This window comes from Oncorhynchus keta, chromosome 14 (assembly GCF_023373465.1).
Source record: "Oncorhynchus keta strain PuntledgeMale-10-30-2019 chromosome 14, Oket_V2, whole genome shotgun sequence".
Lineage (NCBI taxonomy): Eukaryota > Metazoa > Chordata > Actinopteri > Salmoniformes > Salmonidae > Oncorhynchus > Oncorhynchus keta.
The window spans coordinates 66,353,991-66,374,108 of NC_068434.1; the positions used below are offsets into that span (position 1 = coordinate 66,353,991).

The 20,118-nt window shown below is 37.1% G+C and overlaps 1 protein-coding gene across 1 annotated transcript; it reads left to right on the plus strand.

The window, feature by feature from the left end:
• The first annotated feature begins 172 nt into the window (after window positions 1-172).
• LOC118393818 (trans-1,2-dihydrobenzene-1,2-diol dehydrogenase-like) lies at window positions 173-20,076 on the plus strand. Its single transcript, XM_035786907.2, has 7 exons — window positions 173-368; window positions 884-995; window positions 1,212-1,375; window positions 1,552-1,804; window positions 17,350-17,474; window positions 17,631-17,781; window positions 19,927-20,076. The coding sequence occupies exons 1-7, from the start codon at window positions 279-281 to the stop codon at window positions 20,034-20,036; spliced, it is 1,005 nt and encodes a 334-aa protein (XP_035642800.1). The 5' UTR covers window positions 173-278; the 3' UTR covers window positions 20,037-20,076.
• Window positions 20,077-20,118: the final 42 nt, after the last annotated feature.

The window sequence follows — 20,118 nt, forward strand, 5'->3', positions numbered from 1 at the left end:
AATATGAACATCATTTATTCATTTGACACAATAAAAATCACCACCAAACCTCGGTCTTTTATGGGTGTAAAATGGCACGTTGATGCCATCTGTTGGTAAATGTACGTTACTGCAACACCGGTGTTATATAACGTGTGTGCCTCATATACCCGGATGTATTTGTAATATTCCGAACACGGCTGGTTGGTTACTCGCGTCAATGACGCTGTCTCGTCATTTCATCAAAACAGAGTCTGTCTCCACCTGCCTGTGAATAGTTACATGTTTTCTACGCCAATATGGCAACCAGGTGGGGAATCTGTAGCGCCGGGAAAATCAGCCATGATTTCACAGTGGCACTGAAAACCCTCCCACCCGGAGACCATCAGGTACTTGTACCCGTTTACAGTAGACAGTGACACCCACCACCACAGACTTTATTGTAGTCGTGTTCAAGCCTCAGTTGGCTATCGTCGGTGTGGAGTTTCAAATGGACGTGAATGATCTGAACTGTTGTATGCGTTGTTTGTTGGCAACCTTGTACTTTACGAAGTTTCCGATTCCTGTTGGAACGTTCAACAAATTATACCCACCCGTTTTATGATCAGAAATCAGAAGGTTGCGCTGCACCCATGTAGTTAACTTTAAGTAGATTGTAACAGTTACAATGTGGCCCATTGTAATGAAAATGTTCGAGTTGCTGACATAACATTCTCGTTTACTGCCACACGGTACACTCTGCACAAATGAATGATTTACCGTAAAACTCGAACTAAATGAGCATGTGGGGAAATGTAATATCGAAATGTGAAAGTGGCTTATTTAAAAGTGCCACATGCTACAAACATGTTGCAAATGTAAAGTGATGAATGAATGAAAAGGCCCACCTTTTGGTCTTCCCTAGATTGTTGCTGTGGCAGCACGGAAACTACAGGATGCTGAGGCGTTTGCAAAGAAGCACAGTATCCCTCAAGCCTACGGCAGCTATGAGGAACTGGCCAGAGATCCAGAGATTGGTCAGTGTATTGTCTCAAACATAATCTTGCCGTCACCTCAGGTGCTTAATGTCCCTCTCAGCGTGTGTAATATGCGTCAGAACAGTGTTTATTAGTGCCTTTCTATTGTGCCATTTTTCGAAACAGCCTCATGTCCAGTAATACAATGTATTCCTCTTCTAATTCTTTAAAATGTATCCTTAATCCTGTCTCCTCATTGTCACTGTGTGTGGGTAGAGGTGGTATATGTGGGCACCATCCACCCATACCACCTGCCAGTTGGCATGCTCTTCATGAAGGCCCAGAAGAATGTGCTGTGTGAGAAGCCTATGGCCATGAACCTCAGAGAGGTACAAGAGCTGGTGGCCTCTTCTAAGATGAACAAAGTCTTTCTGATGGAGGTAAAACAGACAGTTACACCTGTGTCATTATGACCACGTCACATACCCAGCCAGTGTTTCAACAGCACTCAGGTGAAGGCAGCTCCGTGTGTGTTAAAAATAATACTTCATTCATCTTTGTTCATGTATTTGTGTTTAACCATAGTGCTCTCCCTCCTCCTTCCTTGATGCTCCAGGCAGTGTGGACCCGCTTCTTCCCAGCTTCTCTGGAGATCGAGCGCCTGCTGTCTCGGGGGGAGGTGGGTGAGGTGAAGATGGTAAGGGCAGACTTTGGGGTGCCCCTCATGCACGTGCCCAGAGCGGTGGAGAAGGAGCTGGGAGGAGGGGCGCTGCTGGACATCGGCATCTACTGCCTGCAGTTTATATGTATGGTGTACAATGGAGAGAAGCCTGAGTGCATCCAAGCCACCGGTGTCTGTCTGGAAACAGGTAGTGAGACAGCGATGGGACACTTAGAAATTAATACTACTTGTAGATATTGGGGGTACTAGTGATCTACCTATTGGGGATAAATTACTAGTGATCTACCTATTGGGGATATATTACTAGTGCTTTACCTATTGGGGATATATTACCAGTGCTTTACCTATTGGGGATATATTACTAGTGATCTACCTATTGGGGATATATTACTAGTGATCTACCTATTGGGGATATATTACTAGTGCTTTACCTATTGGGGATATATTACTAGTGCTTTACCTATTGGGGATATATTACTAGTGCTTTACCTATTGGGGATATATTACTAGTGCTTTACCTATTGGGGATATATTACTAGTGATCTACCTATTGGGGATATATTACTAGTGATCTACCTATTGGGGATATATTACTAGTGCTTTACCTATTGGGGATATATTACTAGTGATCTACCTATTGGGGATATATTACTAGTGATCTACCTATTGGGGATATATTACTAGTGATCTACCTATTGGGGATATATTACTAGTGCTTTACCTATTGGGGATATATTACCAGTGCTTTACCTATTGAGGATATATTACTAGTGCTAGCTATTGGGGATATATTACTAGTGCTTTACCTATTGGGGATATATTACTAGTGATCTACCTATTGGGGATATATTACTAGTGCTTTAGCTATTGGGGATATATTACTAGTGATCTACCTATTGGGGATATATTACTAGTGATCTACCTATTGGGGATATATTACTAGTGCTTTACCTATTGGGGATATATTACTAGTGCTTTACCTATTGGGGATATATTACTAGTGCTTTACCTATTGGGGATATATTACTAGTGCTTTACCTATTGGGGATATATTACTAGTGATCTACCTATTGGGGATATATTACTAGTGCTTTACCTATTGGGGATATATTACTAGTGCTTTACCTATTGGGGATATATTACTAGTGATCTACCTATTGGGGATATATTACTAGTGATCTACCTATTGGGGATATATTACTAGTGATCTACCTATTGGGGATATATTACTAGTGATCTACCTATTGGGGATATATTACTAGTGCTTTACCTATTGGGGATATATTACTAGTGATCTACCTATTGGGGATATATTACTAGTGATCTACCTATTGGGGATATATTACTAGTGCTTTACCTATTGGGGATATATTACTAGTGCTTTACCTATTGGGGATATATTACTAGTGCTTTACCTATTGGGGATATATTACTAGTGCTTTACCTATTGGGGATATATTACTAGTGATCTACCTATTGGGGATATATTACTAGTGATCTACCTATTGGGGATATATTACTAGTGCTTTACCTATTGGGGATATATTACTAGTGATCTACCTATTGGGGATATATTACTAGTGATCTACCTATTGGGGATATATTACTAGTGATCTACCTATTGGGGATATATTACTAGTGCTTTACCTATTGGGGATATATTACTAGTGCTTTACCTATTGGGGATATATTACTAGTGCTTTACCTATTGGGGATATATTACTAGTGCTTTACCTATTGGGGATATATTACTAGTGATCTACCTATTGGGGATATATTACTAGTGCTTTACCTATTGGGGATATATTACTAGTGATCTACCTATTGGGGATATATTACTAGTGATCTACCTATTGGGGATATATTACTAGTGCTTTACCTATTGGGGATATATTACTAGTGCTTTACCTATTGGGGATATATTACTAGTGCTTTACCTATTGGGGATATATTACTAGTGCTTTACCTATTGGGGATATATTACTAGTGCTTTACCTATTGGGGATATATAACTAGTGCTTTACCTATTGGGGATATATAACTAGTGCTTTACCTATTGGGGATATATTACTAGTGATCTACCTATTGGGGATATATTACTAGTGATCTACCTATTGGGGATATATTACTAGTGATCTACCTATTGGGGATATATTACTAGTGCTTTACCTATTGGGGATATATTACTAGTGCTTTACCTATTGGGGATATATTACTAGTGCTTTACCTATTGGGGATATATTACTAGTGCTTTACCTATTGGGGATATATTACTAGTGATCTACCTATTGGGGATATCTATTGGGGATATATTACTAGTGATCTACCTATTGGGGATATATTACTAGTGCTTTAGCTATTGGGGATATATTACTAGTGCTTTAGCTATTGGGGATATATTACTAGTGCTTTAGCTATTGGGGATATATTACTAGTGCTTTACCTATTGGGGATATATTACTAGTGATCTACCTATTGGGGATATATTACTAGTGCTTTAGCTATTGGGGATATATTACTAGTGATCTACCTATTGGGGATATATTACTAGTGATCTACCTATTGGGGATATATTACTAGTGCTTTAGCTATTGGGGATATATTACTAGTGCTTTACCTATTGGGTATAAATTACTAGTGCTTTACCTATTGGGGATATATTACTAGTGCTTTACCTATTGGGGATATATTACTAGTGATCTACCTATTGGGGATATATAACTAGTGCTTTAGCTATTGGGGATATATTACTAGTGCTTTACCTATTGGGGATATATTACTAGTGATCTACCTATTAGGGATATATTACTAGTGCTTTAGCTATTGGGGATATATTACTAGTGCTTTACCTATTGGGGATATATAACTAGTGCTTTACCTATTGGGGATATATTACTAGTGCTTTACCTATTGGGGATATATAACTAGTGCTTTACCTATTGGGGATATATAACTAGTGCTTTACCTATTGGGGATATATAACTAGTGCTTTACCTATTGGGGATATATAACTAGTGCTTTACCTATTGGGGATATATTACTAGTGCTTTACCTATTGGGGATATATAACTAGTGCTTTACCTATTGGGGATATATAACTAGTGCTTTACCTATTGGGGATATATAACTAGTGCTTTACCTATTGGGGATATATAACTAGTGCTTTACCTATTGGGGATATATTACTAGTGCTTTACCTATTGGGGATATATTACTAGTGCTTTACCTATTGGGGATATATAACTAGTGCTTTACCTATTGGGGATATATTACTAGTGCTTTACCTATTGGGGATATATTACTAGTGTTTTACCTATTGGGGATATATTACTAGTGCTTTACCTATTGGGGATATATAACTAGTGCTTTACCTATTGGGGATATATTACTAGTGCTTTAGCTATTGGGGATATATAACTAGTGCTTTACCTATTGGGGATATATTACTAGTGCTTTACCTATTGGGGATATATAACTAGTGCTTTACCTATTGGGGATATATTACTAGTGCTTTACCTATTGGGGATATATTACTAGTGCTTTAGCTATTGGGGATATATAACTAGTGCTTTACCTATTGGGGATATATTACTAGTGCTTTACCTATTGGGGATATATAACTAGTGCTTTACCTATTGGGGATATATTACTAGTGCTTTACCTATTGGGGATATATTACTAGTGCTTTACCTATTGGGGATATATTACTAGTGCTTTACCTATTGGGGATATATAACTAGTGCTTTACCTATTGGGGATATATTACTAGTGCTTTACCTATTGGGGATATATAACTAGTGCTTTACCTATTGGGGATATATTACTAGTGCTTTACCTATTGGGGATATATTACCAGTGCTTTACCTATTGGGGATATATTACTAGTGCTTTACCTATTGGGGATATATAACTAGTGCTTTACCTATTGGGGATATATTACTAGTGCTTTACCTATTGGGGATATATTACTAGTGCTTTACCTATTGGGGATATATTACTAGTGCTTTACCTATTGGGGATATATTACTAGTGCTTTACCTATTGGGGATATATTACTAGTGCTTTACCTATTGGGGATATATAACTAGTGCTTTACCTATTGGGGATATATAACTAGTGATCTACCTATTGGGGATATATTACTAGTGATCTACCTATTGGGGATATATTACTAGTGATCTACCTATTGGGGATATATTACTAGTGCTTTACCTATTGGGGATATATTACTAGTGCTTTACCTATTGGGGATATATTACTAGTGCTTTACCTATTGGGGATATATTACTAGTGCTTTACCTATTGGGGATATATTACTAGTGCTTTACCTATTGGGGATATATTACTAGTGCTTTACCTATTGGGGATATATTACTAGTGCTTTACCTATTGGGGATATATTACTAGTGCTTTACCTATTGGGGATATATTACTAGTGCTTTACCTATTGGGGATATATTACTAGTGCTTTACCTATTGGGGATATATTACTAGTGCTTTACCTATTGGGGATATATTACTAGTGCTTTACCTATTGGGGATATATTACCAGTGCTTTACCTATTGGGGATATATTACTAGTGCTAGCTATTGGGGATATATTACTAGTGCTTTACCTATTGGGGATATATTACTAGTGATCTACCTATTGGGGATATATTACTAGTGCTTTAGCTATTGGGGATATATTACTAGTGCTTTACCTATTGGGGATATATTACTAGTGATCTACCTATTGGGGATATATTACTAGTGCTTTACCTATTGGGGATATATTACTAGTGCTTTACCTATTGGGGATATATTACTAGTGCTTTACCTATTGGGGATATATAACTAGTGCTTTACCTATTGGGGATATATAACTAGTGCTTTACCTATTGGGGATATATTACTAGTGCTTTACCTATTGGGGATATATAACTAGTGATCTACCTATTGGGGATATATAACTAGTGCTTTACCTATTGGGGATATATTACTAGTGCTTTACATATTGGGGATATATTACTAGTGCTTTACCTATTGGGGATATATTACTAGTGCTTTACCTATTGGGGATATATTACTAGTGCTTTACCTATTGGGGATATATTACTAGTGATCTACCTATTGGGGATATATTACTAGTGCTTTACCTATTGGGGATATATAACTAGTGCTTTACCTATTGGGGATATATTACTAGTGCTTTACCTATTGGGGATATATTACTAGTGCTTTAGCTATTGGGGATATATTACTAGTGCTTTACCTATTGGGGATATATAACTAGTGCTTTACCTATTGGGGATATATAACTAGTGCTTTACCTATTGGGGATATATAACTAGTGCTTTACCTATTGGGGATATATTACTAGTGCTTTACCTATTGGGGATATATTACTAGTGCTTTACCTATTGGGGATATCTAACTAGTGATCTACCTATTGGGGATATATTACTAGTGCTTTACCTATTGGGGATATATTACTAGTGATCTACCTATTGGGGATATATAACTAGTGCTTTACCTATTGGGGATATATTACTAGTGCTTTACCTATTGGGGATATATTACTAGTGATCTACCTATTGGGGATATATAACTAGTGCTTTACCTATTGGGGATATATTACTAGTGCTTTACCTATTGGGGATATATTACTAGTGCTTTACCTATTGGGGATATATAACTAGTGATCTACCTATTGGGGATATATAACTAGTGCTTTACCTATTGGGGATATATTACTAGTGATCTACCTATTGGGGATATATTACCAGTGCTTTACCTATTGGGGATATATAACTAGTGCTTTACCTATTGGGGATATATTACTAGTGCTTTACCTATTGGGGATATATAACTGGTGCTTTACCTATTGGGGATATATAACTAGTGCTTTACCTATTGGGGATATATTACTAGTGCTTTACCTATTGGGGATATATAACTAGTGCTTTACCTATTGGGGATATATTACTAGTGCTTTACCTATTGGGGATATATTACTAGTGCTTTACCTATTGGGGATATATAACTAGTGCTTTACCTATTGGGGATATATAACTAGTGCTTTACCTATTGGGGATATATTACTAGTGCTTTACCTATTGGGGATATATAACTAGTGCTTTACCTATTGGGGATATATTACTAGTGCTTTACCTATTGGGGATATATTACTAGTGCTTTACCTATTGGGGATATATAACTAGTGCTTTACCTATTGGGGATATATTACTAGTGCTTTACCTATTGGGGATATATAACTAGTGCTTTACCTATTGGGGATATATAACTAGTGCTTTACCTATTGGGGATATATTACTAGTGCTTTACCTATTGGGGATATATAACTAGTGCTTTACCTATTGGGGATATATAACTAGTGCTTTACCTATTGGGGATATATTACTAGTGCTTTACCTATTGGGGATATATAACTAGTGCTTTACCTATTGGGGATATATTACTAGTGCTTTACCTATTGGGGATATATTACTAGTGCTTTACCTATTGGGGATATATTACTAGTGCTTTACCTATTGGGGATATATTACTAGTGCTTTACCTATTGGGGATATATAACTAGTGCTTTACCTATTGGGGATATATTACTAGTGCTTTACCTATTGGGGATATATAACTAGTGCTTTACCTATTGGGGATATATTACTAGTGCTTTACCTATTGGGGATATATTACTAGTGCTTTACCTATTGGGGATATATTACTAGTGCTTTACCTATTGGGGATATATAACTAGTGCTTTACCTATTGGGGATATATTACTAGTGCTTTAGCTATTGGGGATATATTACTAGTGCTTTACCTATTGGGGATATATTACTAGTGATCTACCTATTGGGGATATATTACTAGTGCTTTACCTATTGGGGATATATTACTAGTGCTAGCTATTGGGGATATATTACTAGTGCTTTACCTATTGGGGATATATTACTAGTGCTTTACCTATTGGGGATATATTACTAGTGCTTTACCTATTGGGGATATATTACTAGTGCTTTACCTATTGGGGATATATTACTAGTGCTTTACCTATTGGGGATATATTACTAGTTCTTTACCTATTGGGGATATATAACTAGTGCTTTACCTATTGGGGATATATAACTAGTGCTTTACCTATTGGGGATATATTACTAGTGCTAGCTATTGGGGATATATTACTAGTGCTTTACCTATTGGGGATATATAACTAGTGATCTACCTATTGGGGATATATTACTAGTGATCTACCTATTGGTGATATATTACTAGTGATCTACCTATTGGGGATATATTACTAGTGATCTACCTATTGGGGATATATTACTAGTGCTTTACCTATTGGGGATATATTACTAGTGCTTTACCTATTGGGGATATATTACTAGTGCTTTACCTATTGGGGATATATAACTAGTGCTTTACCTATTGGGGATATATAACTAGTGCTTTACCTATTGGGGATATATTACTAGTGATCTACCTATTGGGGATATATTACTAGTGCTTTACCTATTGGGGATATATTACTAGTGCTTTACCTATTGGGGATATATTACTAGTGATCTACCTATTGGGGATATATAACTAGTGCTTTACCTATTGGGGATATATTACTAGTGCTTTACCTATTGGGGATATATTACTAGTGCTTTACCTATTGGGGATATATTACTAGTGCTTTACCTATTGGGGATATATTACTAGTGATCTACCTATTGGGGATATATTACTAGTGCTTTACCTATTGGGGATATATTACTAGTGCTTTACCTATTGGGGATATATTACTAGTGCTTTACCTATTGGGGATATATTACTAGTGCTTTACCTATTGGGGATATATTACTAGTGCTTTACCTATTGGGGATATATTACTAGTGATCTACCTATTGGGGATATATTACTAGTGCTTTACCTATTGGGGATATATTACTAGTGCTTTACCTATTGGGGATATATTACTAGTGCTTTACCTATTGGGGATATATTACTAGTGCTTTAGCTATTGGGGATATATTACTAGTGCTTTACCTATTGGGATATATATACTAGTGCTTTACCTATTGGGGATATATAACTAGTGCTTTACCTATTGGGGATATATTACTAGTGCTTTACCTATTGGGGATATATTACTAGTGCTTTACCTATTGGGGATATATAACTAGTGATCTACCTATTGGGGATATATTACTAGTGCTTTACCTATTGGGGATATATTACTAGTGATCTACCTATTGGGGATATATAACTAGTGCTTTACCTATTGGGGATATATTACTAGTGCTTTACCTATTGGGGATATATTACTAGTGATCTACCTATTGGGGATATATAACTAGTGCTTTACCTATTGGGGATATATTACTAGTGCTTTACCTATTGGGGATATATTACTAGTGCTTTACCTATTGGGGATATATAACTAGTGATCTACCTATTGGGGATATATAACTAGTGCTTTACCTATTGGGGATATATTACTAGTGATCTACCTATTGGGGATATATTACCAGTGCTTTACCTATTGGGGATATATAACTAGTGCTTTACCTATTGGGGATATATTACTAGTGCTTTACCTATTGGGGATATATAACTGGTGCTTTACCTATTGGGGATATATAACTAGTGCTTTACCTATTGGGGATATATTACTAGTGCTTTACCTATTGGGGATATATAACTAGTGCTTTACCTATTGGGGATATATTACTAGTGCTTTACCTATTGGGGATATATTACTAGTGCTTTACCTATTGGGGATATATAACTAGTGCTTTACCTATTGGGGATATATAACTAGTGCTTTACCTATTGGGGATATATTACTAGTGCTTTACCTATTGGGGATATATAACTAGTGCTTTACCTATTGGGGATATATAACTAGTGCTTTACCTATTGGGGATATATTACTAGTGATCTACCTATTGGGGATATATTACTAGTGCTTTACCTATTGGGGATATATAACTAGTGCTTTACCTATTGGGGATATATTACTAGTGCTCTACCTATTGGGGATATATAACTAGTGCTTTACCTATTGGGGATATATTACTAGTGCTTTACCTATTGGGGATATATAACTAGTGATACCTATTGGGACTAACTAGTGCTTTACCTATTGGGGATATATTACTAGTGCTTTACCTATTGGGGATATATAACTAGTGCTTTACCTATTACTAGGGATATATTACTAGTGCTTTACCTATTGGGGATATATTACTAGTGCTTTACCTATTGGGGATATATTACTAGTGCTTTACCTATTGGGGATATATTACTAGTGCTTTACCTATTGGGGATATATAACTAGTGCTTTACCTATTGGGGATATATTACTAGTGCTTTACCTATTGGGGATATATTACTAGTGATCTACCTATTGGGGATATATAACTAGTGCTTTACCTATTGGGGATATATTACTAGTGCTTTACCTATTGGGGATATATTACTAGTGATCTACCTATTGGGGATATATAACTAGTGCTTTACCTATTGGGGATATATTACTAGTGCTTTACCTATTGGGGATATATTACTAGTGCTTTACCTATTGGGGATATATAACTAGTGCTTTACCTATTGGGGATATATAACTAGTGCTTTACCTATTGGGGATATATTACTAGTGCTTTTGGGGATATATTACCTGCTTTACCTTTGGGGATATATAACTAGTGCTTTACCTATTGGGGATATATTACTAGTGCTTTACCTATTGGGGATATATAACTAGTGCTTTACCTATTGGGGGATATATAACTAGTGCTTTACCTATTGGGGATATATTACTAGTGCTTTACCTATTGGGGATATATAACTAGTGCTTTACCTATTGGGGATATATTACTAGTGCTTTACCTATTGGGGATATATTACTAGTGCTTTACCTATTGGGGATATATAACTAGTGCTTTACCTATTGGGGATATATTACTAGTGCTTTACCTATTGGGGATATATTACTAGTGCTTTACCTATTGGGGATATATAACTAGTGCTTTACCTATTGGGGATATATTACTAGTGCTTTACCTATTGGGGATATATAACTAGTGCTTTACCTATTGGGGATATATAACTAGTGCTTTACCTATTGGGGATATATATAACTAGTGCTTTACCTATTGGGGATATATAACTAGTGCTTTACCTATTGGGGATATATAACTAGTGCTTTACCTATTGGGGATATATTACTAGTGCTTTACCTATTGGGGATATATAACTAGTGCTTTACCTATTGGGGATATATTACTAGTGCTTTACCTATTGGGGATATATTACTAGTGCTTTACCTATTGGGGATATATTACTAGTGCTTTACCTATTGGGGATATATTACTAGTGCTTTACCTATTGGGGATATATTACTAGTGCTTTACCTATTGGGGATATATTACTAGTGCTTTACCTATTGGTATATTACTAGTGCTTTACCTATTGGGGATATATAACTAGTGCTTTACCTATTGGGGATATATTACTAGTGCTTTACCTATTGGGGATATATTACTAGTGCTTTACCTATTGGGGATATATTACTAGTGCTTTACCTATTGGGGATATATTACTAGTGCTTTACCTATTGGGGATATATTACTAGTGCTTTACCTATTGGGGATATATTACTAGTGCTTTACCTATTGGGGATATATTACTAGTGCTTTACCTATTGGGGATATATTACTAGTGCTTTACCTATTGGGGATATATTACTAGTGCTTTACCTATTGGGGATATATTACTAGTGCTTTACCTATATATTACTAGTGGGATATATAACTAGTGCTTTACCTATTGGGGATATATAACTAGTGCTTTACCTATTGGGGATATATTACTAGTGCTTTACCTATTGGGGATATATAACTAGTGCTTTACCTATTGGGGATATATAACTAGTGCTTTACCTATTGGGGATATATTACTAGTGCTTTACCTATTGGGGATATATTACTAGTGCTTTACCTATTGGGGATATATTACTAGTGCTTTACCTATTGGGGATATATAACTAGTGCTTTACCTATTGGGGATATATTACTAGTGCTTTACCTATTGGGGATATATAACTAGTGCTTTACCTATTGGGGATATATTACTAGTGCTTTACCTATTGGGGATATATTACTAGTGCTTTACCTATTGGGGATATATAACTAGTGCTTTACCTATTGGGGATATATTACTAGTGCTTTACCTATTGGGGATATATTACTAGTGCTTTACCTATTGGGGATATATTACTAGTGCTTTACCTATTGGGGATATATTACTAGTGCTTTACCTATTGGGGATATATTACCAGTGCTTTACCTATTGGGGATATATTACTAGTGCTTTACCTATTGGGGATATATAACTAGTGCTTTACCTATTGGGGATATATTACCAGTGCTTTACCTATTGGGGATATATTACTAGTGCTTTACCTATTGGGGATATATTACTAGTGCTTTACCTATTGGGGATATATTACTAGTGATCTACCTATTGGGGATATATTACTAGTGCTTTACCTATTGGGGATATATTACCAGTGCTTTACCTATTGGGGATATATTACTAGTGCTTTACCTATTGGGGATATATAACTAGTGCTTTACCTATTGGGGATATATTACCAGTGCTTTACCTATTGGGGATATATTACTAGTGCTTTACCTATTGGGGATATATAACTAGTGCTTTACCTATTGGGGATATATTACTAGTGCTTTACCTATTGGGGATATATAACTAGTGCTTTACCTATTGGGGATATATTACTAGTGCTTTACCTATTGGGGATATATAACTAGTGCTTTACCTATTGGGGATATATAACTAGTGCTTTACCTATTGGGGATATATAACTAGTGCTTTACCTATTGGGGATATATAACTAGTGCTTTACCTATTGGGGATATATTACTAGTGCTTTACCTATTGGGGATATATTACTAGTGATCTACCTATTGGGGATATATAACTAGTGCTTTACCTATTGGGGATATATAACTAGTGCTTTATATAACTAGTGCTTTACCTATTGGGGATATATAACTAGTGCTTTACCTATTGGGGATATATTACTAGTGATCTACCTATTGGGGATATATTACTAGTGCTTTACCTATTGGGGATATATTACTAGTGCTTTACTTATTGGGGATATATTACTAGTGCTTTACCTATTGGGGATATATTACTAGTGCTTTACCTATTGGGGATATATTACTAGTGCTTTACCTATTGGGGATATATTACTAGTGCTTTACCTATTGGGGATATATAACTAGTGCTTTACCTATTGGGGATATATAACTAGTGCTTTACCTATTGGGGATATATTACTAGTGATCTACCTATTGGGGATATATTACTAGTGCTTTACCTATTGGGGATATATTACTAGTGCTTTACCTATTGGGGATATATTACTAGTGCTTTACCTATTGGGGATATATTACTAGTGCTTTACCTATTGGGGATATATTACTAGTGCTTTACCTATTGGGGATATATAACTAGTGCTTTACCTATTGGGGATATATTACTAGTGCTTTACCTATTGGGGATATATTACTAGTGCTTTACCTATTGGATATATTACTAGTGCTTTACCTATTGGGGATATATTACTAGTGCTTTACCTATTTGGGGATATATTACTAGTGCTTTACCTATTGGGGATATATTACTAGTGCTTTACCTATTGGGGATATATTACTAGTGCTTTACCTATTGGGGATATATTACTAGTGCTTTACCTATTGGGGATATATTACTAGTGCTTTACCTATTGGGGATATATTACTAGTGCTTTACCTATTGGGGATATATTACTAGTGCTTTACCTATTGGGGATATATTACTAGTGCTTTACCTATTGGGGATATATTACTAGTGCTTTACCTATTGGGGATATATTACTAGTGCTTTACCTATTGGGGATATATTACTAGTGCTTTACCTATTGGGGATATATTACTAGTGCTTTACCTATTGGGGATATATTACTAGTGCTTTACCTATTGGGGATATATAACTAGTGCTTTACCTATTGGGGATATATTACTAGTGCTTTACCTATTGGGGATATATTACTAGTGCTTTACCTATTGGGGATATATTACTAGTGCTTTACCTATTGGGGATATATTACTAGTGCTTTACCTATTGGGGATATATTACTAGTGCTTTACCTATTGGGGATATATTACTAGTGCTTTACCTATTGGGGATATATTACTAGTGCTTTACCTATTGGGGATATATTACTAGTGCTTTACCTATTGGGGATATATTACTAGTGCTTTACCTATTGGGGATATATTACTAGTGCTTTACCTATTGGGGATATATAACTAGTGCTTTACCTATTGGGGATATATTACTAGTGCTTTACCTATTGGGGATATATAACTAGTGCTTTACCTATTGGGGATATATTACTAGTGCTTTACCTATTGGGGATATATTACTAGTGCTTTACCTATTGGGGATATATTACTAGTGCTTTACCAATTGGGGATATATTACTAGTGCTTTACCTATTGGGGATATATTACTAGTGCTTTACCTATTGGGGATATATTACTAGTGCTAGCTATTGGGGATATATTACTAGTGCTTTACCTATTGGGGATATATAACTAGTGCTTTACCTATTGGGGATATATTACTAGTGCTTTACCTATTGGGGATATATTACTAGTGCTTTACCTATTGGGGATATATTACTAGTGCTTTACCTATTGGGGATATATTACTAGTGCTAGCTATTGGGGATATATTACTAGTGCTTTACCTATTGGGGATATATAACTAGTGCTTTACCTATTGGGGATATATTACTAGTGCTTTACCTATTGGGGATATATTACTAGTGCTTTACCTATTGGGGATATATTACTAGTGCTTTACCTATTGGGGATATATTACTAGTGCTAGCTATTGGGGATATATTACTAGTGCTTTACCTATTGGGGATATATTACTAGTGCTTTACCTATTGGGGATATATTACTAGTGCTTTACCTATTGGGGATATATTACTAGTGCTTGCTATTGGGGATATATTACTAGTGCTTTACCTATTGGGGATATATTACTAGTGCTTTACCTATTGGGGATATATTACTAGTGCTTTACCTATTGGGGATATATTACTAGTGCTTTACCTATTGGGGATATATTACTAGTGCTTTACCTATTGGGGATATATTACTAGTGCTTTACCTATTGGGGATATATTACTAGTGCTAGCTATTGGGGATATATTACTAGTGCTTTACCTATTGGGGATATATTACTAGTGATCTACCTATTGGGGATATATTACTAGTGCTTTACCTATTGGGGATATATTACTAGTGCTTTACCTATTGGGGATATATTACTAGTGCTTTACCTATTGGGGATATATTACTAGTGCTTTACCTATTGGGGATATATTACTAGTGCTTTACCTATTGGGGATATATTACTAGTGATCTACCTATTGGGGATATATTACTAGTGATCTACCTATTGGGGATATATTACTAGTGCTTTACCTATTGGGGATATATTACTAGTGCTTTACCTATTGGGGATATATTACTAGTGCTTTACCTATTGGGGATATATTACTAGTGCTTTACCTATTGGGGATATATAACTAGTGCTTTACCTATTGGGGATATATTACTAGTGCTTTACCTATTGGGGATATATTACTAGTGCTTTACCTATTGGGGATATATTACTAGTGCTTTACCTATTGGGGATATATTACTAGTGCTTTACCTATTGGGGATATATTACTAGTGCTTTACCTATTGGGGATATATTACTAGTGCTTTACCTATTGGGGATATATTACTAGTGCTTTACCTATTGGGGATATATAACTAGTGCTTTACCTATTGGGGATATAGTACTAGTGCTTTACCTATTGGGGATATATAACTAGTGCTTTACCTATTGGGGATATCCTAGTACCGCAGCTAGCAATTGTAGAGAACACTAAGGTCATATCTTTATATTCCTCCACTTTTAAGATTTTAGTCCTTGTGTCAACTCCCTGCTTCTGATATATAATCCTGTGATATCAGTGTTAGTATTCCCCATGTTGTTTTTAAACATTTAAAAAATGTACCTCTTATTTAACTAGACAAGTCATTTAAAATGAAATTCTTATTTACAATGACGGCCTACACTCTGTTGTCTGTTCTGTTGCCCTCTTTGGGTTCACTCAGAAGTCATTCCATTGGCCACTGAGGTTTAAATGACAATGGTCTTCTTTATAACCGTTAAGCTTGAGGTTTACAATGGTTTGCTTGTAAAAGTTGTGCAACAGCTGTTTTCGTATTACCTACTGAATCTGTCAATTCTGTCATGTTTAACCTAGGGAGAGGGCCAGTCTTTCTAGTTTTTCTTAGATTAGGCTTCAACTCTCACCTCCATCACTTTTACTGTCGGAAAATATTTCGTTGTGCTATTCAGGTAGTCCAAAAGTGGAATGTTAATGACTCCCTGCAACGACAGTGCTACTAAGCAAGTGCATGTTCATTACAATGCAGAGCTGTAGACCCGTGTTCACTCCAGTTTGAATGGACGACATGGTCTGTGGAAATGACATGATGGAAGGACCACTGAAATGTTGGGAGGGAACGTGTGTCAATATGTGTTGAGCATGTTAACAGGTGCATTTCTTTATCAGCCATGTCATTGTGTTTGTGCTAGGTGTGGATGAAGGCATGGTGGTCACCCTGAAGTTCTCCAGGAACAGAATGGCAGTGTTCACCTGCTCTATTGCAGTGGAGCTTCCCAACGATGCTGTTATCATTGGCACCAAGGGAACCATCAGGGTCGGTTCTACAAGGGACACACTCCTCCAAAAACACTTTTGATACGTTGAATCAATGTCGCATCATAGCTAATTCAAACCAACTACTAATCATAAAAAGTCTAATTATACAGTATGTATTCTAGTGATGGTGTACACTGTGTGTTAATTCACCTAGGTTCCTGAGCACATATGGTGTCCTACCTCCCTGGTGGTAAATGGGAAGGAGATTCAATACACTCTGCCTGAGCCCTACCTGCCCCTCAACTTCATCAACAGCACTGGGATGCGCTATGAGGCAGAGGAGGTGCGCCGGTGCCTGCTCAAAGGTACACTGATGAGACCATAGATATAACAGTGTGCGACATGGATTGCCTTTCAACTAGCTCCCCGCCTTCCCTAAATGTTGAAGCAGTTACAAACCCATGTCTTGTTTACTCAGTGTGAAATCACAACAAGATGGCAGCAAACCATCTGAAATGCCCTCAACATGTCTCTGACATTCAGCTAGCTCAAGACTTCTGTAATGTTTCCTGAGACTCTACTCCACAGACAAAACAAACCACTGACAAATTCAACAATGGGCCTTTTCATGAAATAATCATACAAATATGTATTTGTGTGGAGAAACAATATTTGTGTGATGATTTGCATAGAGCCCCAACAGATCCAGAGATGACGCAATCTCTATTGCCCTCCACACTGCCCTTTCCCACCTGGACAAAATAAACACTTATGTGAGAATGCTGTTCAATGACTACAGTTCAGAGTTCAACACCATATTTTATTTATTTTTTTATTTCACCTTTATTTAACCAGGTAGGCAAGTTGAGAACAATTTCTCATTTACAATTGCGACCTGGCCAAGATAAAGCAAAGCAGTTCGACAGATACAACGACACAGAGTTACACATGGAGTAAAACAAACATACAGTCAATAATACAGTATAAACAAGTCTATATACAATGTGAGCAAATGAGGTGAGAAGGGAGGTAAAGGCAAAAAAGGCCATGGTGACAAAGTAAATACAATATAGCAAGTAAAACACTGAAATGGTAGTTTTGCAATGGAAGAATATGCAAAGTAGAAATAAAAATAATGGGGTGCAAAGGAGCAAAATAAAATAGTTGGGAAAAGAGGTAGTTGTTTGGGCTAAATTATAGGTGGGCTATGTACAGGTGCAGTAATCTGTGAGCTGCTCTGACAGTTGGTGCTTAAAGCTAGTGAGGGAGATAAGTGTTTCCAGTTTCAGAGATTTTTGTAGTTCGTTCCAGTCATTGGCAACAGAGAACTGGAAGGAGAGGCGGCCAAAGAAAGAATTGGTTTTGGGGGTGACTGGAGAGATACCTGCTGGAGCGTGTGCTACAGGTGGGAGATGCTATGGTGACCAGCGAGCTGAGATAAGGGGGGACTTTACCTAGCAGGGTCTTGTAGATGACATGGAGCCAGTGGGTTTGGCGACGAGTATGAAGCGAGGGCCAGCCAACGAGCATACAGGTCGCAATGGTGGGTAGTATATGGGGCTTTGGTGACAAAACGGATTGCACTGTGATAGACTGCATCCAATTGAGTAGGCTATTGGAGGCTATTTTGTAAATGACATAACCAAAGTCGAGGATTGGTAGGATGGTCAGTTTTACAAGGGTATGTTTGGCAGCATGAGTGAAGGAAGCTTTGTTGCGAAATAGGAAGCCAATTCTAGATTTAACTTTGGATTGGAGATGTTTGATATGGGTCTGGAAGGAGAGTTTACAGTCTAACCAGACACCTAAGTATTTGTAGTTGTCCACGTATTCTAAGTCAGAGCTGTCCAGAGTAGTGATGTTGGACAGGTCGGGTAGGTGCAGGTAGCGATCGGTTGAAGAGCATGCATTTAGTTTTACTTGTATTTAAGAGCAATTGGAGGCCACGGAAGGAGAGTTATGGCATTGAAGCTTGCCTGGAGGGTTGTTAAGTGTCCAAAGGGCCAGAAGTATACAGAATGGTGTCGTCTGCGTAGAGGTGGATCAGAGACTCACCAGCAGCAAGAGCGAAATCATTGATGTATACAGAGAAGAGTGCCATCCATAGTGCCATCACTAAGCTAAGGAGCTAGAGACTATTCACCCCCCTCTGCAACTGGATCCAGGACTTCCTGACGTGCTGCCCCCAGGTGGTAAGGGTAGGCATCCTGTATTTCCTGTTCACCCACGACAGCGTGGCCGCACACAACTCCAACACCATCAAGTTTTCCATCATTCAGTAGATTTTCATTTAGCAAATATTTTACTTCAACTGTACATTGTTGGGAATGGGCTTAAGAAAGTCTACACCGGTTGTAGTCAGTGCATGTGACCAATAACATTTTATTTGATGTGTTCCTCAGAAAACAGTTGTACCTTAGTGCAGATGTCTTCTGATGTAAGCTCTGCCTAATGGCTCCTGGCAACATGTCAGACAATGCAATCTCTAGTGATTCTCTTGTGTCCTGTAGGCCTGAAGGAGAGCCCCAGGATGTCCCAGGCAGACTCTCTGCTCCTGGCTGAGGTGATGGGTGAGGCACGCAGGCAGGTGGGAGTGGTTTACAGCCAGGACCGCCAGTGACCAAACAGACCTTTGTTTAATAAAATGATCCACTAAAATAGTCTTTGTCATCAAAACACTTCATTGACTTTCCCTAATATCA

Bases quoted from the DNA above. Each gene is read 5' to 3' on its own strand.
- LOC118393818 (XM_035786907.2), top strand. From the start codon at position 279: ATGGCAACCAGGTGGGGAATCTGTAGCGCCGGGAAAATCAGCCATGAT. The intron at 996-1,211 runs GTCAGTGTATTG...GTGTGTGGGTAG, and splicing joins GGCCAGAGATCCAGAGATTG to AGGTGGTATATGTGGGCACC. The intron at 17,475-17,630 runs GTCGGTTCTACA...TAATTCACCTAG, and splicing joins GCACCAAGGGAACCATCAGG to GTTCCTGAGCACATATGGTG.